The sequence below is a fragment of the Microtus ochrogaster genome, chromosome 8 (assembly GCF_000317375.1).
Source record: "Microtus ochrogaster isolate Prairie Vole_2 chromosome 8, MicOch1.0, whole genome shotgun sequence".
NCBI classification, from domain to species: domain Eukaryota; kingdom Metazoa; phylum Chordata; class Mammalia; order Rodentia; family Cricetidae; genus Microtus; species Microtus ochrogaster.
This window is the reverse complement of record NC_022015.1, coordinates 817,037-840,998: the sequence shown is the minus strand read 5'-3', so window position 1 is coordinate 840,998 and position 23,962 is coordinate 817,037. Positions and strand designations below refer to the sequence as shown.

The 23,962-nt window shown below is 47.5% G+C and overlaps 1 protein-coding gene across 9 annotated transcripts in view; it reads left to right on the top strand.

Annotated features, from left to right (window-relative positions):
• St5 (suppression of tumorigenicity 5) overlaps positions 1 to 23,637 on the top strand; it is a 188,945-nt gene extending 165,308 nt beyond the window's left edge. For 7 of the 9 annotated variants that reach the window (XM_026781256.1, XM_026781253.1, XM_013347691.2 and 4 more), the window contains 16 exons: positions 356 to 507; positions 3,182 to 3,397; positions 4,284 to 4,380; positions 5,217 to 5,261; positions 6,265 to 6,449; positions 7,163 to 7,272; positions 7,480 to 7,549; positions 10,915 to 10,992; positions 11,493 to 11,633; positions 15,582 to 15,730; positions 18,388 to 18,565; positions 18,798 to 18,839; positions 19,832 to 19,943; positions 20,624 to 20,863; positions 22,361 to 22,447; positions 22,888 to 23,637. In XM_026781256.1, coding sequence (XP_026637057.1) covers positions 356 to 507; positions 3,182 to 3,397; positions 4,284 to 4,380; positions 5,217 to 5,261; positions 6,265 to 6,449; positions 7,163 to 7,272; positions 7,480 to 7,549; positions 10,915 to 10,992; positions 11,493 to 11,633; positions 15,582 to 15,730; positions 18,388 to 18,565; positions 18,798 to 18,839; positions 19,832 to 19,943; positions 20,624 to 20,863; positions 22,361 to 22,447; positions 22,888 to 22,922 — 1,937 coding nt within the window. In that variant the 3' untranslated portion in view covers positions 22,923 to 23,637. The other 2 variants (XM_026781259.1, XM_026781258.1) reach the window with 2 other exon arrangements.
• The last annotated feature ends 325 nt before the right edge of the window (positions 23,638 to 23,962 follow it).

Here is a 23,962-nt window from a genome sequence, read left to right as displayed (position 1 = left end):
TGCTCACCCCTGAAAGTGGATCCAGGGAGATCCATGGAGAGCTGAGTACAGGGACAGTTATGGGATCTCTAAAACTCTTTCCAAAAGTGCCAATCTCTAGGGGCTTTACCAGCACAGAGGCTAGAGCCAGGGACAGATTTGTGGTGTCAGCTTTGTCCTCTGCCAGTCTTGTGCAATCCCTAAATTTATAAAGCAGTGGCCAGAGAAGGCCGAGCTGAACTGGAAATGGGGAGTAGGGGCCTTGCCTGTGGACTTGGAGCCTCCCCACTGCAGATGGGTGGCTGTGTGACTCATTAACTGAAGCTGTTCTCTGTGGTTTCTCGCCTTCCCTTCTCTAACTCTGCCTCCTCTGCAGGAGAGCTTCCCAAGGAGAATCCCTACGAGGATGTGGACTTAAAGAACCGAAGAGCTGGAAGAAAATCTCAGCAACTGTCTGAGAACTCCTTGGAATCTTTGCACAGGATGTGGAATCCCCAAGACAGGAAGTACAACAACCCACCCATGCAGGTAATGCAGTTCTGGCCTAGGCAGAGTGAGGGCCTGTCCTCAAGGGATGGGGTCAGCTTTCTCTTATGCTCTCGTCCTGGCCATGTTGAAACTGCTGTGGACAATTGAGATGTGTCTTTAGGCCATCCTGTCTTGTTTTCTCTTTTCTCACCATCTAAGTTCTAGCAACACAACCAAACCAGGAGACCCCAAAGACCCCTATCAGTATTCCTTCCTTCAGTGGCAAACAGGAAGATAGGACTCTCTTTAGAGCCTTCACATTCTGCAGCTCTGCCACAAATCATCTTGGTACTGGCATCTGAGGGTCCATGGCCAGACTTAAAGAGCCAGCCAGCATCAGGAGCCTCTCGGAGTGCGAGGGCTCAATAAGGGCCTGTGTGCTCAAGGTGGGTTCCAAATTTTCTTAGTCTCTGTTCTCACTAAGACTTGGTGGAGGTGTTGCCTCAGGAAAGAGTTATATACCTAGGGACTCCTACCATACTAAAAGCCTTTGTGGGCAGCCAGGTAGGATGTCCTCAGGGATGTTACCTTCCTAGCAATGTGTGGATCCACTTTCAATTAGGCTGTATACTGAAAAGCTCCAGTGTTTATGGAGAAAGGGGTGGATATATAGATTGGGACTGGAGAAAAGGGTAGCCCAAGATATTGTAGTAAGGGAACTATTTGAATATGATGCTTGCCTTGCTGAGTTCTGGTGGCCAGAGCCTAGAACCCTGCTCTCTCTCTCTGGAAGACATCACAAAGCAGAGTAGACTGGTGGGAGGGAATAAGGAGAAGTGTTTGGGAGTGGGGAGATGGCACAGTGGGTAAAATCCTTATTGTACAATGTGAAAACCTGAGCACAGATTCCACAGAACCCAGGTAAAGCCAAATGCCGTAGCATTGGTCTATAATCCCAGTGCTCCTATAGCAAGATTGGAAGTGGAGAATATGAAGACACTGGTGGGTCACCTGGCCTGACATATGCAGAAACAAATAATAAGAGACCCTAACTCAAACAAGGTGGAAGGTGAGGACCAACACCTGAAGCTGTACTCTGCATGTATATACCCACATTCAAATAGGTACATACACACACATTGCACACACCTTCAAAACAAAAATAAGCTGCAGAGCAGTTAAGAGCACTTACTATTGTTGGGCTGTGGTGGCACACATCTTTAATCCCAGCACTTGGGAGGCGGAGACAGGCAGATCTCTGTGAGTTCCAGGCCAGCCTGGTGTACAGAGTGAGTTCCAGGACAGCCTGGGCTATGCAAGGAAACCCTGTCTTGAAAACAACAGCAACAACATTACTGTTCTTGTAGAGAACCCAGGTTTAGTTCTCAACACCCACATGGCAGCTCACAACCATCTGTAACTCCAGTTCCTGGGGGTTTAATGTCCTCTTCTGACCTCCACAGATACCAGGCACACATGTGGTACACATACATACATGCAGGCAAAGTACTCAACACGTAACATAAATAACTTTTAAAAATGCCAACAACAATAAAGATGCATGTGTGGAATGGAGTGAATGAAGGGAGGGAGGGAAGGAGGGAAGGAGAGAGGGAGGGAAGGAGGGAAGAAGGGCAGGAGGGAGGGAGGGAAGGAGGGAGGGGAGAAGGAGAAGGAGAGACAGAGAGAGAGAAAAAGAAAGAAGGAAGGAAGGAAGAAAGGAAAGAAAGAAGAAATATGAAAGGCCCAAAGAAACTTTCAGACAAGCTTATTCTGGTCTTACCAGGAAGCAGGAAAAGCCAGCAGGGCAGGAAAACAGGCTGGCTGTCTCTGACCTACCCAAGTCACTATTTAACTGGACAGATGAAAGGACCTGCATGGTTATAATGTTCTGCAGAAAAGTATATAAATGGTTTCTTCATGTGGTGGTTTTAATAAAGCATCTATCCTTTTGATGTACTGTAATCTTCCATTGGATTTGTATTGCTTGCCTGATTGGCTTGATAAAGATATTGACTGAAAAGGAAGGAGGATTTGTTGAAAAGTGAGGAGAGACAGAGTGAGACAAAACTTGGGTGGGCTTTTTCAGGAAGTACCTCTGTTCCCAGAAGTCTATCAATTTTCCAATTAGGTGTTCTATACTGAAGAACATGAGCTATTGATTGGGGATATACAGGGAACAAGGCAGCCCAGAGTGGCATAGTGAGAGGGAGCCTCTTGAATGTGAGACCGGCCTTACTCAACTTGGTAACCACTGCCCAAGAGCCCTGTTCTCTGAGGAAGCAGGGCCAGACTGCAAGGATCGCATAGCAGAGCAGGCTATTGGGTAGGTTACGGCCGCTTCCAGGAAAAGGATTTAAGACTGAAGAGGTAGAAAGACTGACCCTTATCCACAATCACTAATCCTTGTCTCAAAGCTCTGGCAATGCCTGGAGAATTCCTGCTTTGTCTTCCCTTTCTGCTTAGTAGATGATCTCAAAAACCTTTGGTTTATTTTTTTCTGTGAGAATAGTGAAACTTTCTTTGAGGAAGCAAATATTTAATCTAGCCCTTAACTTGGTCAGTGAACAGCTAAAGTCTTAAAAGAGGAAACCCTGGTATATTGGATTTCCAGTATGGGACTGGTGAGAGCTGAGGATGCCAGCCTTTTAGCCTCTCTCCTTAGATATCAGCAGATGGATACTGACAAGACATTGTGGTGAGTCCCTCTCTCATATCCTGTCCCCTATGCCAGCTGTCCCTGAAACCCAGCAGTCAGTCCCTGCGCAGTGGGAACTGGTCAGAAAGGAAGAGCCATCGTTTGCCACGATTACCCAAGAGGCATAGCCATGATGACATGATGCTGCTGGCTCAGCTGAGCCTGCCATCTTCACCCTCCAGCCTCAATGAGGACAGCCTCAGCACGACAAGTGAGCTGCTGTCCAGCCGCAGAGCCCGTCGCATTCCCAAGGTATCCTTCCCACTTTGAGTCCAAGACGCTAGGCAGGTGGGTGGGCAAGCAACCAGCTCTGCTCTAGCCTTCCCTTCCCCGTCCTCTTCTAATCTGGGCTGCTTCCTTAGTTCCTCTTGAATAGACTGAGATCCCCCTGCTTCCCCTTTGGTGCCTTGACTTATCAATAAGATCGCACTAACTGCTTCTCAGTACTCTGATGTTAGGGGAGGGAAAAGACTACTTGAGACTCTGTTACCAAGTATCATAGATGAATTTAGGTTCTGGTACACATAGACGTCTTTGGCCTTTCAAGGATCTAAAGAATCAGACCAGTTCTTTCCTATGTCTTGAAATGAAAGAGCTTTCAGCAATGATTTGCACATGTGTCCATGTGGCCAGTCCTCAGCCCAGAGCAGCAGGATTTAGCTAAATGGTATTTTTAGCTTGCAAACAATGCTTGGGTATATTGAGAATTTAGCTTCTTCCTGTCAAGCCCCAGGTTATGGCCCAGAGAGGAAAGGCTAGAATCCTTGTTCCTGTTTTTATATATGCAACTCTCTTTGTCTCAGTTGGTTCAATGACTCTTGGGACCCAGGAGCTCCCATCCTGTCTAGTTTGATCACAGTTCCTTCCTTTGGAAAGCTAAGTTTAGTGTTCTTATCTTGGGGCAGGAGCCCACCCCTGAGGCACAAGGTAGATGGAGAGCCACCAAACATGGTTGATAAGCTCTCACTGGGGTCATTTCAGTAGAAAGACCGGTGCTGGACCCAGCTGGACCAGTGAAGAAAGTTCTTGCACACCTGTAAGGAAAAGAATGGGCTCATAGTTTCTCTTCATGAAAGTAGGGGCAGCTAGTGTTAGAATTGCCTCACCCTTTCTGCTTTTTGTTTTTGTTTTAAACCAGCTTGTCCAAAGAATTAACTCTATCTATAATGCCAAGAGAGGAAAGAAGAGGTTAAAAAAGCTGTCTATGTCCAGCCTTGAGACATCATCATTGAGAGGTAGGCATTGATGTCTAAGCTGGGTGACTTTTGGGGGTCCATGAACATCAGGAATGGGGTAAGATGTGGATTGACTTCATATTATCTCATATGGGCTAGTAATGGGATCCTTCTACCTTCTAGGAGGGTAGATCCCTTCCAGAAAATGTGTACATAAGAAGGAGGGCCCAAGAGGAAATTAGCTCTGGGATAGTTTCCTTCTTTGGACTATGAGGGCCTGAATCAGGACATATGGGAATCTGCTTTGGACAAAAGGAAAGGCCAGAGTTACTGGGCACTGCTCTCTGTTTTCCATTTAAAATCTTGGGCTGTCTGAGACAGGGCCTTTGTATTTCAGGCATCTAGGCCTCTCTGCTGGCTCTGCCTCCAACTCAGGCCCTCAGCTTCACCCAGATCAGCCTGGGGTAGGTGTTTGCATATAGATTAGTATTTAAGATCTGACCTCTGAGTTATTCTGGTCCCAGACCACTTACCTCCTGCCTCAGATGCCTTGTCATTGGCCCAGTCATCCAGACTAGGTTTATGTCTATTCCTTGTAAGAAAAGTTGGGAGGCAGGAAGGTCAGCAAAATAGCTCAGCAGGAAAATACACTTCCTGTCAAGCCTGGCAACCTATATTTGGTCCACAAAACATACATCACTCCTGCAAGCTGCCCTCTCGCCTCCACATGAACATGGTTACATGCATATACCTGTATGCATTCCCCCACCACATACATGATAAATGAATGTTAAAAGAAAACAAACTTTTTTTTTTCAAGCTGGGAGGTGGACTCAACAAATATTTGCTGCAGGCGAGGGTCTCGGCAACTGTGTATGCCTGTTGTTACTTTTCAGATGAGAACAGTGAAAGCGAGAGTGACTCTGACGACAGGTTCAAAGGTAAGGCTCCTCCCAGCCCCAGGGAATCAGCCCTTCCTTCGGCATGCATGGGCCCAGAATGCCAGACTGGCCCTGGAGCATGGGGAAAGGTCAGCAGGAACACCAGCTAACACCATCAGAGCAGAAGGCTGTGGGGAAGCTTTTGAGCTCAGTCTTTCAGTGTTAAGTGCAAATGCTGGTCTCTTGTTAACCAGTTTAGAGCCGTTCACGTTGTCCATTCTTCCCAAGCCATTGTCCATGGAGACTGGATACTAAATTTGCTTGGTAAATATTATAACTCTGGAGGGCCAGATGCTGGTTCAGATTATAATCAACTCTTTTAGTTGCAAGAATTGTGCCATAAACTGAGATTATTGTCCTCTGGCAGCCTGAGACCACCTGTCTGTCTCTCCTGTGGCTAGAGAAGAGACTGAAATGGTCTACCTCAAAATAGGTTCCTGAACCTTCAGTGTTTCAGATAACTTGGCAAATCTCTGTGTTTTCGCTACTGGGAAACCTTGACTAGATCTTCCTTAGATAAGCAAAGTATGTAGGAGCTTGCTTCCTCCTCAAGGCCTTTACAGGTACCCAGGCAAGCTGACTTTGGACTTTGAGATAGAGACAAAAGGCCCAACTATAAGGACTCCAATAAAGGGTTCAATGTTAAAGCCATTGTGGAAATTTTACTTCCCAGTTCATACCTTCTTTGCCAACAGGAACTACAGGTATCTGCTAGTAGTACATCCCAAGGTGAGCCTGGCTTAGACAGTTCCGTTAGCCCCAACTCAGCTTCCAGGGACCCCAGGAAGATCAGCAAACTAGCTCCTTGCATTAGCACAGTCATTATGTAGGTTCAGATAACAATACTCATCTCAAAGTTCTACCTTGGGGAAAAGTCAGATAAGATTTGTTTATGCACGTAGAGGTTATCCAGAGATGGAGCCCTGAGTCAGGTGGATGGGGCTGATGGGAGGTCCTTTGAGGGGCCAGCCTGCTTGTCTCCTAATGTGAGACCTGCCCTTAGCCCACACACAGCGCTTGGTCCACATCCAGTCAATGCTGAAGCGTGCACCCAGCTACCGGACACTAGAGCTGGAGCTGCTTGAATGGCAGGAACGGGAGCTCTTTGAGTACTTTGTGGTTGTGTCCCTCAAGAAGAAGCCATCTCGGAACACCTACCTCCCTGAAGTCTCCTACCAGTTTCCCAAGGTGAGCATGCCTGCCTGCCTTCCTGGCCTCTTCTGTTTGTTGGCCCATCTGGGAAGAAGAAGCCCTCTTCCTTCTTAGCTTCCCCAGTCACCATATCATCCCTAACCTCTTCACAGCTAAGAGAGAAGACAAGGCTTCTGGTGCGAGCTTCTCTCCCCATGGTCTAAGAAAGCATGCTCAGATGTTCCTCCTGTCACTCTCTAGCTCTTCTTCTCTCTGTCACTTTATTAATAGATAATCCACCCACTCAGGTTTGCAGTTCAGCATCCTTTAGTGTGGTCTCAGAGCTGCAGTCATAATTATACTCTGTTGTAGAGCATTTGTTATCTCCTGAAGAACTCCTCCTACTCCCCAGCAAGCAACCCCTGCTCTCTCCCACTTTGTATCTTAGCACCACTCTGCCGAGCGGCCACAGATGTCGCTCTCTCGTGCCTCTCTGTAGTGTTCTTTTCCTGCTCTGTACCTGACTGATATGCTTCCCAACAGCAGAGGTGTCACCTCTGTGACCTTCTCAGAGGCCTGGTGCAGCTTCTTCTTGCACACTTCTCTTTCACTTCACTTTTGTTCATCTCATTGAGGCGCCCTCCTGACCAGAATGGGCATCTTGTCCATTTTGTTTGCATCCATAGCCCTAGAGCATAGGAGGAGACGGTTCTCAGTCCCTCAACCTGCAGGGTCCTTGTCTTCTCGTAGTTATCTCCTCTTTCCTGCAGTTGGACCGACCCACCAAGCAGATGCGGGAGGCAGAAGAAAGGCTCAAAGCTATTCCTCAGTTTTGCTTTCCAGATGCCAAGGACTGGCTCCCTGTGTCAGAATATAGCAGGTGAGGTCTGGCCTGGTCTAGCTATAGACTCATTTTCCTTCATAATGGTAGACAACAGAATGGGGTTTGTCCTGGTCTCGGCCTACTTTCTTAAAGTAACCTGAGTCTTTATCACACACCTGAGATGACAGTCCCTGTTTTGGGAACTGTCCTGAACTCTCTTCATAACTTCTTTGATGCCAGACCTCTTCCTCTTCCCTGTTTCAGTGAGACCTTTTCTTTCATGCTGACTGGAGAAGATGGCAGCAGACGCTTTGGCTATTGTAGGCGCTTATTGGTGAGTAAGACCATTCGGTCCTCAGAGATTGGTGGGCAGGGGAGTGCCGGGGCATTTGTGTATCTCTACTAACCCTTTCGTAGCATTATCCTATGTGAAAGCCTTTGATCTACTGAACCTGCCCCTCGTTCATGTGCTTACAGTTGAGGGATAACTCCTGTGATAGCAGAGTTCAGAGTAGCATGTCTGATGGGACCCTGGAATCTAAGATTATATGCAGTAATAGAAGGGGTACCTCACCTTGGTTGGTTGTTATAACATTTTAGCTTCTGGACTTTCTTTTGTATTTTTTCCTTTCGTCTGCTTAGATTGCTGATCTCTAGTTATGATCATGTCAACCCACAGTTTATGTTTGTTATCTAAGTAGGTGGAGTACACCCTTATTCACTCAACATCTGACCAACCAGACAATTGGAGGGAGGAACCCTGTCCATGGTCCGGTAGGGCTGCAGTCTGAGCAGGGAAAGAGATATACAACTCCTCTGGGATTCTTGGAGAGATACTTTGAATTTGGGGGAAGGACACTGGGGTTTTGAAAATAGTAACCTTTTTTTTTTCTTTTTGTTTTCTAGACAGGGTTTCTTTGTGTGACCTCGGCTGTCCTGGAACTGTCTCTGTAGACCAGGCAGCCTCAGACTCACAGAGATCCCCTTGCCCCTGCCCCCAGAGTAGTGGAATTAAAGGCCCGTGCCACCACTGCCTGACTGAACATAGACACCTTCCCCCTACCCCAAAAGCAATCTGTTTCTGTCATTCCTGGGAAAGGGATTGTGGTAGAGCCACAGAGAGCCAGAGGAGGAACAGACCCCAGGGCCTGTCTTCCATTTCATTGTTCTTAGAGTCATTCATGGGTTGTTGACAATGTCCTTTGGTTTCCAGACTTTAATAGGAGAAGGTGTTGTCAGTCTAAGGGATGGATGAAGGAGATCCTAGACAGGAATCCTAAAAGGGTTGTTCTGGGCCATCCATTCATCTGTCCATCAGCTTTCATCATATACATGTTGAAGGCCAGGCCATATACTAAAAGCATATAAACAAGAGCCGGGCCGTGGTGGCGCATGCCTTTAATCCTGGCACTCAGGAGGCAGAGGCAGGCTGATCTCTGTGAGTTTGAGGCCAGCCTGGTCTACAAGAACTGGTTTCCAGAAGAGGCTCCGAAGCTACAGAGAAACCCTGTCTTGGGTGTGGGGGGGGCATACAAACAAAAGTTCAGCACATATCCTATCCTCAGTGTACAGTAGTCTAGTAGAGAAGGCCAATTTGTAGCATTTAAGGGAAGGGTTACGAAAGTAAAATTTTGCTTAGGTTCTATGATTTTCCAAGAGAAATGCTTCACTGGATTTGTGTCTCTACCTTTAAAATATGCATGATAGCCTGTGGGTATTATTATCTCTGACGAGTAGACTAAGAAATTAGAACTCCAAGGTAGAATGACTTGCCCAAGGTCACACAGCTGTAAGAGCCACACTGATTCTCAAGTTCTTTATCACCAGTCTGGCATTCTTAGACCTCCCCCAACCCCAACAGAGCATGGTCTAGGGAGAAAAGGATATTTGGATATTGAGTGCCTAGTGTGCTGGACTGAAGAACAGGGGAGGGGTCCAGATGCCAGGCTGAGAGCCAGGCAGAGGCCAGCATGTGCCTGGGTCCCCAGGGCCCAGGGAGGAACGATCCAAAGGCTGCCTTTGCCAGTACATGGATGGAACAGAACTGTACTCTTTTGCAGCAGGCCTACTGCCCCCAGGGAAGAGCATGTTTGTCCTGGCGCACTCAGAGAGGGCCTGGGTTGGGTCCCTGCCAAGGGGGCTGGCACTGGCTCGACATTCCTGCAGATTGGACACAATGATTCTAACCCAAATCCCACATACTTGATTTAATCACTTGGGCTTTAAGGGAGGTGGAGAGTGGGGGAGGGAAAGAGAGAGGAGTAAGTTTCAAACCTAATATGGACAAAAACAGATTCTGCCTTCTCTTTAGATCTGTGTCCGTGGCCAGCAGGTTTGGAGACTGAAATAGCCCCATCTGCATTTGCTTAGCAGTCTGCATGAGGGACCAGCACCTGCTGCTCTACTCCCTCCCCACGCAGCTTTGCAAAGCACTCCAGGCCTCTGAACCCAGAGGCAGCCATGGGGTCCTGCCAGCTCCTTACTGGAGAATGGACTCACCCTAGTCTACTTGTGGGGCTATAGCCCTAGGGCGCTCACAGTCTATGTCTCTTTCTTCAACTACTCACCTTTGAAATCTCCCTTTTTGTTCTCTTTCACTTCATAGCATACCTCTATCCTGTGTCTCTGTGTTCCTTTCCCTCCTTCCTATAAGAAAACAACATGCTTTGGAGGTAAGACAGCAAGATGAAAGACAGCACAGTCTCCTGGCTGCTGCCTCCTATTTATTTGAGCTTAGGCAATGGCTTACTCTTCATGAGCTCAGCTGTAAAACTGGGTGGTAATGTGGCTCTCGTACTCTTTTTGTATATAGTACCAAGGTTAGAACTTTGGGATTTTTTTTTTTTTTTGGTGGTGGTGGTGGTGGTAGTGGTTTTTTGTTGTTTTTGGTTGGTTGGTTGGTTTGGGTTTTGGTTTTAATTTTGTTTTTTCGAGGCAGGGTTTCTCTGGAACTTTGGAGCTTTTGGAGCCTGTCTTGGAACTTGCTCTGTGGCTAGGACTTTACAGGAAACATTTAATAGAGTCATTCCCTTCCCTTGTCTGTTTTCATTTTCCTTTCCTTGAGCACAAATCAAGGGAAGAAAGGGGATATTTTGCAGAGTATCCCACATGACGGTAGGGAGGATGCCCACAAGTCCTTTTTGGAGGGCTGGAGAGATGGCACGTTTGTTAAGAGCACTTGTTGCTCTTGCAGAGGACCAGGTTTGATTCCTAACCCTACATGGTGGATCACAACCATCTGAAACCTCAGTTTCAGGGGATCTAGTGCCCACTTTTGGCTGTCATCATCACCAGGCTCACATATGGTACATATGTAAACATGCAGGCAAAACACACATAAAATAAAATGAATAAGTCAAAAAAATTAAATTTTTAAAAAAATGACACAAGTCCTTCTTAATATCACATTTTTTAGGTAGCATCTTTAGGGATATAAATCCACAAATCACCTTGTAACCTCTGACAGCCACTATCTATGTTTTCCTGGGATAAAGGATGGAGACTGTTTGGAGCTTGGCAGCAGATGAGGTCTTCCCCCTGGGAATGATGGCCTTTCTTTGGGGACCTGGTTGAGTTCAGAAGATGTTTGGAGTCATCCTCATTAGAGTGTCTGTACTTAGTGCTTAGTTCCCAAGGAAAAGGAGCCAGATGTGTTCATGCATTCTCTGTCTTCCTGTCTTTCTGACTCCTTGTCTCCAGCCAAGTGGGAAAGGGCCTCGGCTGCCGGAGGTGTACTGTGTCATCAGCCGCCTTGGCTGCTTCGGCTTGTTCTCCAAGGTAAGAAATGCTGTCTTCTTCCCGGTCCTCCAGTGACAGCTCTCCTAGGAGTATCTGCAGCTAGTCTAGATGGGACAGCACACTACAGAGCAAGGACTAGTGGGCTCTCAGATTCTTGTATTCCCAAGCCTGACGTACTGCCTAGATGGCTGGCATTTTCCCAACTCTTATGTTGACAGTGACTGTTCTGTAGCAGCCCAGCCTCGGCCATGGGCAGGGCTGTAGCCCTTGGGGACGCCAGGAGTGCCCAGGAAGCTGTCTCACAGGTGCTCTTTCTTTTGCCCTGCTGTTCCCTTCTTGGGGACTAAAGCGGGGCCAATGAGGGAATTGAATGGTCACTAAGAGCCAAGAGAAACAGGAAGGGTACAAAGATCCTGGCAGGGCAGCTTTCCTGTCTCTAGGCTTCTGGTCAGAGGCCAGGCTGCCCTCTTCTCAGTCAAAGAAGTGGTGAAGGCAGTTCCCAACACTCTTTCTTTTTGGGCCGCTGGTGGTGGGTACAGGTCCTAGATGAGGTGGAGCGCCGCCGTGGGATCTCAGCTGCACTGGTCTACCCCTTCATGAGAAGTCTCATGGAGTCGCCCTTCCCAGCCCCAGGGAAAACCATCAAAGTGAAGACATTCCTGCCTGGCGCTGGCAATGAGGTAGGGAACTGCTGCTGCTTTCATCTCTGGCCCTGGACTGGAGTTGCAGTCTCTAGGAGGCTAGAACACAGCCCCTTCCTTGCTTACCTGCTCCGTACCCCTGAATTTTTAGGAATAAAAATTGTGAATGCTGGAGCTGTAAGTATTGCCCAGTTCTCTTCTGCTAGGGACTTTAGCTGACCTGTCTAGATTAACTGTACCCCTATCCATTTATTAAATATTGATTATGAGATTATGCCAGACCTTGGATGAGTCATGAAGATTAAGAGTGACACAGCTCTATTCTCCAGGAGTTTCTTACCCAGAATGGGACCTGGTGTTGAATACTCATATTTATCAAGAGTTAATTCTTAAGTGTGTGTAAGAGACAGAGCAAGATCCTATGCAAACAGGAGGTTTGCTTTAGGTTAAGGGGCCAGAGAAGGCCTTCCCCCAAGAAAGTGCCATTTTACCAGGGGTCTCAGCAATGCATAGAAAGTAGACAAATGAAGGAGTAGAGGTGGAGGAAGATGGTTGCAAGTGTGGGAGCCACAGGTACAGGATAGGAGCTGGAGCAGAGCAAGTGCTGCGCAAACACCGCTAGAAGATCAAGACGACTAGAAGCATGGTGAGCAGGCCAAGCTGGCAGGCCAGGACCCAATCTCAGGGCTTGTGCCTGCCTGGTCAGGTTGAGAATTCGGGGTTTTCTGGGCAGTGGTGGTACACATCTCTAATCCCAGCATTTGGGAGGTGGAGGCAGGCGGATCTCTGTGAGTTCAAGGCCAGCCTGGTCTACAGAGCTAGTTCCAGGGCAGGCTCCAAAGCTACAGAGAAACTGACTCGAAAAACCAAACCAAACCAAAAAATAAAGAATAATAATTTGGGGTCTTATGTACAGGAGGGTTAAGATTCACTCTGGTGTGTCTTTAAATTCTCTGACTGCTGTGCAGAGAATGGGCAGGAGTGAAAACAGGGAGACAACTAGGACACAACTGTAGTAACACAGCAGAGAGGATCAGATTAGCAATGCTTAGAGCTTCCTTGGAAGTAGGAAGTGTGATGAGGTTCTTTCTGGCCTGGGGAACAGGGTGGTGGAATCCTGTCCTGAGATGGGAGCCTGCGAAGGATAAGAAGGAGAGATCTATCTTACAATGTAAGTTTGAGGCACCCCCGAGAAGACATAGCAAAGTATGTAGATAGGGAAGAAATGAAAGTCCAGTCCTAAGGAACCCCCAAGTAGCAGCCGGTGGTAGAGAGGTAGCAACCTGGAAGTTGGAAGACAGAACATGAGGAGAGGAAGTGGCTGAGAAGCCAAAGGACAGGGATCCCTAAGGCATAAGGAATAATGGGCCAGTCAGGTGCTCCTGGGGTGCAGCAAGGCACACTGACAAAGAGCAGACTTCGGATGGAGCCCGGGTGGCTGGGCTGCCTGGAGAAGTAAAAGGCTGAGCCAGCTCACATACATAGCTCTTCAAAGTATAGCTTTGAAGAGAAGAAGGAAGGTGAAAGTAACTGTGGAGCTGGAGCGGGGTCAGGATGAGAGGTGCAGAAAGGTGTTATTGAAGACGGTGGTTTGCATGATGATGGAATTGGCCCTCAATGAAGACATTAATAAGGCAGAAGAGGGAGAGACAACCAACTGTTAGCTAGTCTTCATGGAGTCTGTCTTCTCTTAAGAGAGGTGGGGAAGATGGTGGCTTGTAGACCTGGATTCTCATGACATGGCTTTGCTTTCCTCAGAATAGAAAAGAAGGTGGCATCTCTTTTAAGAAAGAGGGGAGAAGATGAAAAGAGTCAGCTGCTGCAGAGTGGGAGGACTGACCTCAGGAACAGAGTGTGCAGGCAGTGGCACAGACCTGTTTAAATCTTCCTAAGAGTCTCTACATATCCTAGGATAAGAGACTTTGAGTTTGATGTGTTATCTGGGGCAGAATTGCTGGCCTTGCTTTGACAGCCCAATGGCATGCCCTGGAGTTCTTTGGTTCTGCTCTAATCACTTCTTAGGCCTCCATGGTTCTCTTACCTGGGTTACTTCCTATCCCCCAAGACCACTTGTTTTTGCCTGAACAGCATTTCCTTCTTTAGAGATTCCAAGTCACTCACGCGATAATTGACCTCAAACTCTCTTTACCCCAGAAGTGGGGAGGTGCCAGCTTCCCTGCTTTAGATGCTCTGCCAGCCCCCTTTGCAGATACTCACTGTGCCCTCCTGCTAGCCTTGGGCTGCCTCACTCTGTTTCTGTGTGATTCCCAGTCTCTAGAGGCAGTGGCAGCATGGGACTGGGGGCTGAAGATTGAAAGCTGGAGAGCAGCACTTACTGGGGCTGCTTGGAGTGCTCTCAGGAGGCAGGGCTACAGAGTTCTGTTATGTCTTCCTTTTCTTCCTCCTCTTCTGCCTAGCTGCACTGTTTGTTTTTGTACGTGAAGAAATTCTTAGCTCAGTGTTTACCACCTTGGATTCTGAAAAGCATGAACAGGGATTCAGGAGGCTGCAAGAGTTGTGTACACTGCCTTTCGTGACAGGCATTAAACCCCAGGAAGACCTAGTGGTCAGCACAATACAGGGGATACCCTACGTGCTCAATGGGTGTGTGCTGAAGGCATATCCACACAATTATGTCATGGACCTTGTATCCTGCCTAATACCTGTTTCCATCTGAAAAGAAGACATAACAAGGCCAGGTGGTGGTGGTGCACGCCTTTAATCCTACTACTTGGGAGGCAGAGGTAGGCGGATCCCTGTGAGTTTGAGGCCAAGTCTGGTCTACCGAGTGAGTTCCAGGATGACTAGGGTTATTAAACAGAGAAACCCTGTCTCGAAAAAAAGAAAAAAGAAAGAAAGAAAAGAAAGAAAGAAAAACAACAAACAAACAAAAAAAAACCAAGCAGTGCTTAGGGGACTGGACTGGAAGAAGCCCAAGTCAGAGAGAAATGAGGTCCTGTAAGTGACTGGGGCAGATCTGAAGCAAGAACAGTCGGGACACCTGGGGACAGGCCCCTATGACATCGTAAGGCCATAAGGGATATTTCTTTCTTTCTTTCTTTTTTTTTTTTTTTTTTTTTTTTTTTTTTTTTGGTTTTTTGAGACAGGGTTTCTCTGTATAAGTTTGGAGCCTGACCTGGAACTCACCTTGTAGACCAGGCTGGTCTCGAACTCCCAGAAATCTGCCTGCCTCTGCCTCCCGAGTGCTGGGATTAAAGGCGTGTGCCGGGATATTTATTTCTTATCCCAATTCTCAGGAAGCCCTAATATCACTGTTGCCCTACAGAGTCAAATGTTCCTCCACCTGTCACCGCTGGGGTCTCCTGGAACCCCCTCCATTCCTCCAGAGAAGGGATTTTAAGAACTGTCATGCAAATGTTGGAATAGTCTTTAGAGGGAATACAGCTTGGCTTGGCTTTATAAAGATTGTCGTGTTTTCTTGCAAGATTTTAGGAATAGTCAGACCTTTTTTTATCCTTGGCACAGGGCCTAGGGTGGTAGAGATAAGGGGTAGGATGGCAGAATGGCCTGTGGAAGTCTTCATAGCAGGAAAGGGAAGGGACATGGCAACAAGAACAACAGCATTGCCTCCCCAGAGATGACTGAGGCCAGAGTCCCTAGGTCCAAGACTGCACTCTTCCTATGGCCTAGAGAGCAGTAGTCGATTGTGGGGTCTGATCAGCGTACTGAAGGAAAAAGGGGCAGGAGGCTCATGCAAATGGGGCTGTGTGACTCCCTGGTTCTCCTTATCTGTGGGAGCAGTTAGCTGTCCCCGCTCTCCTCAGCCCTGTTGGCTAGAGCCTTCTCATCTTTACACTCAGCCCTCACTGTGGAGGCAGAGCTAGAGTCCGAGGGAAGGGGAGACTGGGTCTCCTCCATCATGAGGTGGTTAGAGAACCTTGGAAGAAAGGAAAGCAGCCAGCAGCTGTGTGTGCAGTCTTGGGCTCTCACCTAGTGGCTTCTGCCACTGCCTTCCCTTTCATGCAGGTGTTAGAGCTGCGGCGGCCCATGGACTCCCGACTGGAGCATGTGGACTTCGAGTGCCTTTTCACCTGCCTCAGTGTGCGCCAGCTTATCCGAATCTTTGCCTCATTGCTGTTGGAGCGCAGAGTCATTTTTGTAGCAGACAAGCTCAGGTAGGGCCCAAAGGGTAAGGAAGGAGAGGGATGGGGTGGTGGCATACCCACTAATGAATTAAGCACATCTTTACAAAACTGGGTGTATGCCATGCATGTGGTAACAGAGTGCTTGCTTATGCACACATGTGTGCACGTGTGTGTGTGCGTGTTGAGATGAAGATTATATAAAGAAAGGTTAGCAAACCTGTGAACAGAGAAGGGAGGATTGAGAACCCAATTGAGGACTTTGCCTGAGGCAGAAAAGTGATACTTTCTATGCAACAGCCATGTATGTACAGGTGCAGGAACTATTGTGTGGAGATGGTGAGTGGTAAGCAACTCCAGCCAGCCTGCCTTTGCAGGATGCCAAGTTTAGGGGTGATGGACTCCAGAAAGTGCTCCTGTGTGAGGGCTGCTAAGCTGCTCTGTGGAGGGCTGGCTGAAGGAACCGCAGAGAAGTAGTGTCAGAATACTCCAAGGCTGGTTCCAGGGAGCTGTGGAGAGGGACAGGATGGGGACTTGAGAGTATGGGTAGGATAGAGGTTATAGTCTTTTTGACAGGAGAGAGAGGAGCTTCAGGGACTGGTGATATGGGGAGCTGGGACAGCTAGTTTAGGAAGGCTAAGAGCTGGATGGGTCCTAAGACTTGGTCTAGCAGATAGGCACTTTGAATTTTAGAGGTAGACATCTGTTTGTGACCATAGGGAGAGGTAGAAGTAATGGTCACTGGACCTGAGGCATCTAGGAAGAAAAAAAAAACAAGATTTCTCACCAGCTGAGGTGTTTTTTGTTTAAGACTCTGTAGGGTGGGTCTTCAGGGAGTGGGTGGGATGCTGTAGTGATACCTCATCATTTATTCTGTCAAAGACTCCACTAAGAAGCCACAGCAGTGATTTCTCTAGCATGGCCTTTGTTGTCACTTAGCTAGTACGCTGCATGATGTATACTGTGCCTTGTGTCAGGTGCTAAGAAGAGGGCAGCAAAAATTCTTGCTGGCTTGTCCTCTAGTAAGTACCAAATCCCTGGTGTACTTCCTTCTGTATGCATGAGGAGGTAGTTAAGAAGAATAATTCCTCTAATTGCTCAGTCAGGCAATGGTGCAGGAACCCAGGCCAGTGCTTGCAGCTCTTGCAGAGAACCTGGTTTCGGCACCCACATGGTGATTCCCAACTATTCATAACTCCTAGGTTTTACAACACCTTCTACCTCCCCTCCCGACCCCTTGGCACATTGGAGAGGATTGTGGAGATCAGTGTGTCCCTTGACCCGAGCAGGCCTTTTCCAGATCTTTCCCAGATTACTTTTCTTGCTGTTCTCAGGAGAATGGCTCTCAGAGACAGGTCTCCAAGCCTAGCAGTATTTTAGGTGCCCAGTGGGTAACAGGTTAGTCACAAGGGTCCTGCGACTATCTAGAGTCCTTAGAGAAAAGGAGCAGAGGTTGGTTTTGTTATAGATAGGTCCCAGTTTTTCTCTCCATTGGAGTATTAGGTATAAAAGTGTGAATCCATGCTACAGAAGCTGAGGGAGAACCCAGATACTTTGGGGGCCTGGGGTAGGCTTTACAACATAACCAGGAATGATCTCAAACTTGCTGTGATATGTAGCTCGAGCTGGCCTGAAGCTCACAGTCTCCCAGGGCTTTTCTAGATGATAGGTGAGGCTCACTGATGCAAGAAAGTCAGGTTTAAAACTAGCTGGGCTCCACGCCTTTGTGTCCTCATCTGTAACATAGGTAAGAGGAAGGTCTTTTCTTTAAATGGAGGTCTTGCTGTGCTGTCCAAGCAGGTTTCAGTCTCTTGGGTTCAAGTAATCATTGGTCATAAGCGCCTAGCTAGCTGCTTTTAAGGTGCTTATTATAGCACCGAGTTTATTTAGAGGTCCTTTGGCCTTTTACCTGACATACGGGTTCTGTTGTGTTTACTGGCATCCCACACTGGGCCTCTGCACACACTGGGTATGTGTACTCAATTTTGCCTGTGGACTTTAGGATTGCACCACTGTGATTGTCCTCCCACTTCCTCTTTGGTCATTAGGTCTGGAGGTTTGGAGCCCCCTCCAGGACAAGAAGGGGATGACTTCAGTGAGACCTGAAGGGAAAGCAGGGTGGCACTTTCCATTCCTAAGAATGGTGTAGGCCACCACACACCTTCTGATTTCTGCACTCCCCCTCAGTTAGATTATTGTTATCAGCTAAAGAGAAAGGAATAGAAGGCCAGAGGGCAGAGCAGTACTGGGCTAGAAGAAGGGAAAACTGGTTGAGTACTGGTTGCTGCTCATGACCAAACTGACCACAGCTGTGAAAGGAGAAGCAGATTGAGGGACTTGTGCAGGACCTTCCAGCTCTTATCACTGTAGCTTCGTGATAAGCTCCTACTGACTTACCCTTTGTTCTTCCTAGCCTGACACTCCCACTAGTTCAGTCCTGTCTATACATCCAGGAGTGAGTGTGCATGCATGTGTAAGACACAAACACACACGCCTGCAAAATCCTTCGTATGTTCATTTGTGCTGCTCACATGCCTTCAGGGCTGTTTCTTGGTTGAGTCCCCAAAAGTGCAGCACATCAAAGAATGTCCTGAACCCCTAGTTTCTAACTATCCTTTCCTAAAGGTGTTGGCCCTGGGCTTAGGTGCAGGCCTGGGCTCAGGTGCCCTGTCTCTCTGTCTGTCCATCAGTACCCTGTCCAGCTGCTCTCACGCGGTGGTGGCCTTGCTCTACCCCTTCTCCTGGCAGCACACCTTCATTCCTGTCCTCCCAGCCTCCATGATTGACATTGTCTGCTGTCCCACCCCTTTCCTGGTTGGCCTGCTCTCCAGCTCCCTTCCCAAACTAAAGGAGCTTCCGGTGGAAGAGGTAGGCCACCTGGGGAGCCAGCTGGGGGCTGGGGGAGGAAAAGAAAAAGGCTGTGGGATCTACTTACCTCAGGCCTTTGGTCTTCAGACAGCTTCTGTCCTTTCTTCTGGGAGGTTTATCTCTGGCTGCTTCTTTGCTGTCATCTGTCTCTGGGAACCTGGGAGTCTGGAGGCCTGACAAGAGGGCATTACAAGACCCAGTCCCTGATCCACTACCTCTGACTCTTTCTCAGGCACTGATGGTGAATCTGGGATCTGACCGATTCATCCGACAGGTAAGAGCAGCACGCTGCAGAACCTGGATCTTCCCTAGTGCAGGCAGGCACACAGGTACTAAACACTCAGGCACCAACCTGCTTTTTGAGCTCTGATTTCAAGCTTACGGAATAGACGGGGTGGAGACTTAACCTCAGTGGGATCTGTCTTTCTAGTTTTTGTTGGTTTTTCACTATGCAACTCTGACTGTTCTGGAATTGGTGATGGTTCTCCTCTTGAGTGCTAGGATTACAGGCATATATCACCACACCCAGCTTTTCTGGATAGCAATGTGCAAAGAATAGGACCTGAAAGTTCAAAGACTCAACCTGTAGGTTTTGTGGGTCATGTGAACTTTTATTTTCTTTTGAGATCGGGTCTGTGTGTTTGAGCACATGATCTAGAAATAGAAAACAGGTCTCCAAATTTCTCTGAGTCAGTGCTTCTATCAGATAACATCTCTAGAGATATTCTGGGGAGTATAAACACTACAGAAGTGGGCTTTGTAATATAAAGGTTTACAGTCATTGTCTGCTGCAAAAAGCCTTTGTTAGTCATGGAATCTTCTTTGCTCTCCACCAAGGAACATAACCTACCATGTCCCCTCTGGGAACAGTTTACTACACTGGACGGACAGAGCTTAGGACTACCGAGTGTAAAGCACCAAGATATAGCCACTTCACCAGAATATAGAATAGGGAGCCCAGGCTCAGACCTGGGAGACAGGCTAGACCAATTCCTGCTCCAAGTTCACTCTACTTCCCACCTGGGGCAGAGTAGAAGAATCAGGGAGATGGAGTAGGAATTTGTGGTTGGTCCAAACTACATTGGCTGCTCTTTAAACTGTGTGAAGATTTCTATGCTTCAGTACCCTCATCATAAAATGGAGAGGACAATAATGTCAGTTCTACTAGAAGTGAGGTTACCTTTCTGAGCTTTGGGTCAGGCCCTAACACACGGTCAGTGCTCATCAGTGTGAGCTGTGGTTATCCTTGCTGTCTTCCTTCTGCAGATGGATGATGAAGACACGTTGTTACCTAGGAAGTTACAAGCCGCTCTGGAGCAGGCTCTGGAGAGGAAGAACGAACTGATCTCCCAGGATTCTGACAGTGACTCCGATGATGGTGAAGGCAGAACCCTTCTGTTCTGAGTCTGGGCTTCACAGGCCTGGGACCCTATACTATGCACTGGCTTCTTTCTGGCCGATGAAGCTTAGGTGTAAGAACTGGGTCCCTCTAATTAGGCCTAGAGCCTTTTCTGCCCCAAGACATGACACAGGAAATGAATCAGTTTTCTTAGGCCTTGTTTCAAGCCATTGCAGGTGGTGTAGGGACCTTCCTCATTTGTGAGAGATGTGGAAAAGGTAGTGATTTGGTCTTCAGTTTCCAGGAAGTGTTTGTCAACTTCTTTTTTTTTTAAGATTATTTATTTATTATTTATACAGTGTTCTGCCTGCATGTATGCCTGCAGGCCATAAGAGGACACCAGATCTCATTATAGATGGTTGTGAGCCATCATGTGGTTGCTGGGAATTGAACTCAGGACCTCTGGAAGAGCAAAACAGTGTTATTAACCTCTGAGCCATCTCTCCAGTCCCTGTATTTGTAAACTTCTATGTTTAGAGCAGTTTCTAACCCCCAGGAGCTCATGAGCCCATGAGGTAACAACAGCCCTTGAGCACAAAGATGGTCCAAGGACAGTGTGTGTGTTCTCTAGAAGTTTGTTGGGAAGAGACTAAAGGAAATCAGAGATGGTCTTTTAGGCTCTTGAACTAAATATCAGTGATTTTTCTTTTCTTTTCTAGAATGTAATACCCTCAATGGACTGGTGTCGGAAGTGTTTATCCGGTTTTTTGTGGAGACTGTGGGGCACTATTCCCTCTTCCTGACACACAGTGAGAAGGGGGAAAGGGCCTTCCAGCGAGAGGCCTTCCGCAAGTCTGTGGCCTCCAAAAGCATACGCCGTTTTCTTGAGGTTTTTATGGAGTCTCAGATGTTTGCTGGCTTCATCCAAGATAGGGAGCTAAGAAAGTGCCGGGCAAAAGGTAAGGCCATAGGGACTGGGATGGGATGCTGTAGGCCTGTTTCAGAATTCAATATAACTAGGCCTTGCAGGGCATCCAGGGCCAGACCTCTTAACTGCCCTTTTCTTCTGATAGAAACTTGTACATTAGTTCTATTTATTTGTTTATTTATTTTAAAGATTTTATTTATTTTTTAAGTATACAGTGTTCTGCCAGAAGAGGGCACCACATCTCGTTACAGATGGTTGTGAACCACCATGTGGTTGGTGGGGATTGAACTCAGGACCTCTGGAAGAACAGCCAGTGCTCTTAGTCTCTGAGCCATCTCTCCAGCCCCTTTTTATTTATTAATTTGGTTTTTTGAGACAGGGTTTCTCTGTATAGCTCTGGCTGTCCTGGAACTCATTTTGTAGACCAGGTTGACATTGAACTCAGATATCTGACTTCCTCTGCCTCGTGAGTGCTGGGATTAAAAGTGCTCCACCGCTGTCTCTTTTGTTGTTGTTGTTTTTGAGAAAGGACCCTAGCTATAACCTGGTTGGCCTTGAACCCTAGGGAATTTTTCTTCTCAGGCTCTCCTATTTGGGGGTTACAGATGTACAATACTACAATGACTTGGAGCTCTGTACTTTTTGTCCCAGTAAACCTTTCACAAAACATGTGGTAGCCATGTCTGGAATCCTAGTACTTGGGAGGTGGAGGCAAGAATTCAAGGTCCTCTTCAGCTATGAATTGAGTTTAGGGCCAGTGTGGGCTGCATGCAGCATCTCAAAAGAAAAAAAAAGGGCAGGCATTGACACAGGTGTTTAATCCCAGCACTTTAGAGGTAGAGGCAGACAGATTTCTGTGAGTTGGAGGTCAGCCAAGATCTACATAGTAAGTCCATGTCTCAAAGAAGACAATAAAAACAAAACAATAACAAAAAGGCAAACAAAACACAGCACAAGACATACCCAGGTGGGAACGCATCTCCAGTTGAGGCATTGGTGGCCCATCCTGTCTTCGCATATTTATTCCTGGAAAGGGACCAGACTGAGCAGTCTGGGGGCTTCTGAGGACCCAGGAGTTGGGAAGTCCCTTGGCAAAGACTGGGCCATCTGCCCTGGATTGCTGATGGTTCCATTTACTAGTTACCCTGCCTGTAAATATCATACCGGCACACGGGGTCTTCTTTACATCATCAAGAGCATTTTGGAATAGCATGGTGAATCAACCTAAACGAAGGCAGAGGTCTCCACACAGGGACATCCTGAAGCACAGAGCAGCCTCACTACAGTGCATTATCAGGCATGGGCAGCAGTGGGAGTCAGGCTGTGAAGTCTTGCTCCTAGCAGTGAACACCTGTGAGATGTGTCACTAGTAGTCACTGTAATGACCTAGTCAGAGTTTGCATACAATGCTCCCAACTATTAGACTAGATGTTCTCCTTTTCCCTTTGCACCTGCACTGCATGGTTCATCATACATTCATGTCTCCATTGTTCTTTCTTTCCCTCTATCTGCTGTTCATCTGTCTCAGGCCTCTTTGAGCAGCGGGTGGAACAGTATCTAGAAGAGCTCCCCGACACTGAGCAGAGCGGGATGAACAAGTTTCTCCGTGGTTTGGGTAAGTTACTTGTTACTGATGGAGATGGCCAAGGGGAGCTGTCCCCTAAAATATGGTAAATCTGTGTACCCGTTAAGTCAGTTTTTTTAGTATATTCCTTCCTTTTATTCACATGAGCCATGAGTGATAGTCATATTTGTTCTTGTAATGTCAGAGTGACAGTTCTGCAAAGCCCCAGTCCTTCAGAGAGCTCAGTGTGATATCAGGACCATAGCAGATCTTTTTAAAAGGAAACCAAAGCCAGAGATGCAGGTTTTGCTCAAAGTCACACAGTGACTGATTTCAAGTGTCCTGAGTAGTGTGTTCCCTACCTTACAGAGCTATCACCCTAGTCTGTCTAAGTAGTTCTTTTGCAAGGAGAGGGAGGCAAGGTAAAAAAAAGCATGGAGGTTGGAAGGGTACCGTGAAACATCCTCACCTTTGCCCTCTCTGGCCCACAGGCAACAAGATGAAGTTCCTCCACAAGAAGAATTAAAATACCTTTCCCATTGCAGAGTCTAGTGTTTGCAGAGCCTGGGGAGAGGACCTAGTATGGGACCCTGTAGGCTGTTGTGGCCACTGTCCCTACAGACCCCACCTCCAAGCCAGTCCATCTCTGCCTTCACCATATCCAGGATACTGTTTGTAAATAATCTGCTGTAAGCTTTCATAACTGTCTTTGTAACAAGCAAAGAGAAGCTGGTAAATATTTGTATATTCCCAAAGGGCCGGGTGCTTTCCTGCCTTGCCTGAGCATGGATGGAGTCTTGCTGGGTGCTGGTGACTGACCAATTATGTGCAGCTGACTGTCTCAGCCAAACCACTGATGTTTCCTGAAGGCTTCTGGCCTGCCTGCCTGAGATCCCTGCTGCCAGTCTCAGGCCCTGGAGAGCAGGTGCTGTCTTAATTATGTACAAGAAGACTTGTTTTTGTTGTTTTTAAATTCTAGAGTTTTTATTTTTTTTTTCTTCTTCTTAGTAGTTCCCTATCCCCCCAAGCCTCTGTTTCTGAAAGGCAAGAACCACTCTGCCCCTACTTGCAACATAGAGCCAGGTACTTGGGCCTGGTACTCTTGTTCCTTCCACCCTCTGACATGGTCCGTGAGTCATTGGAGCGCAGCTTCCAGTCAGTGGTGGCCATGATGCGGTACAGGGCATTCCTCCTTCCGTCGTCCACAGATGTTCTCAATAAACTGCGCATTCATGTGTGCCTAAGAGTCCCATGTGTTCTCTGGTTTCATTATCTAGTTATCTCCAAACACAGGTAAATCTGGATCAAACAGTGTCCTTCAGGTAGCTGGGCAGTTAGTAAAGAGGTTAATTTCACGTGGGCTGCTGGCCGTCCCTGAACATGAATTCTCAAAGTAGAAGACACCTGTCACTGTTCTCCCTCCTTCAGCTTCCTTCTCTGGCAGCCCACTGCTCACTTGGGTGTTTCCAGATGATGGAAAGAGTGCTCTTGGCCCGCAAGTATCAAAACTAAGTGACATTATTAGGTAGCCTGACTTCAGTGGACTGCAGCCCAAGTACTGTTAAC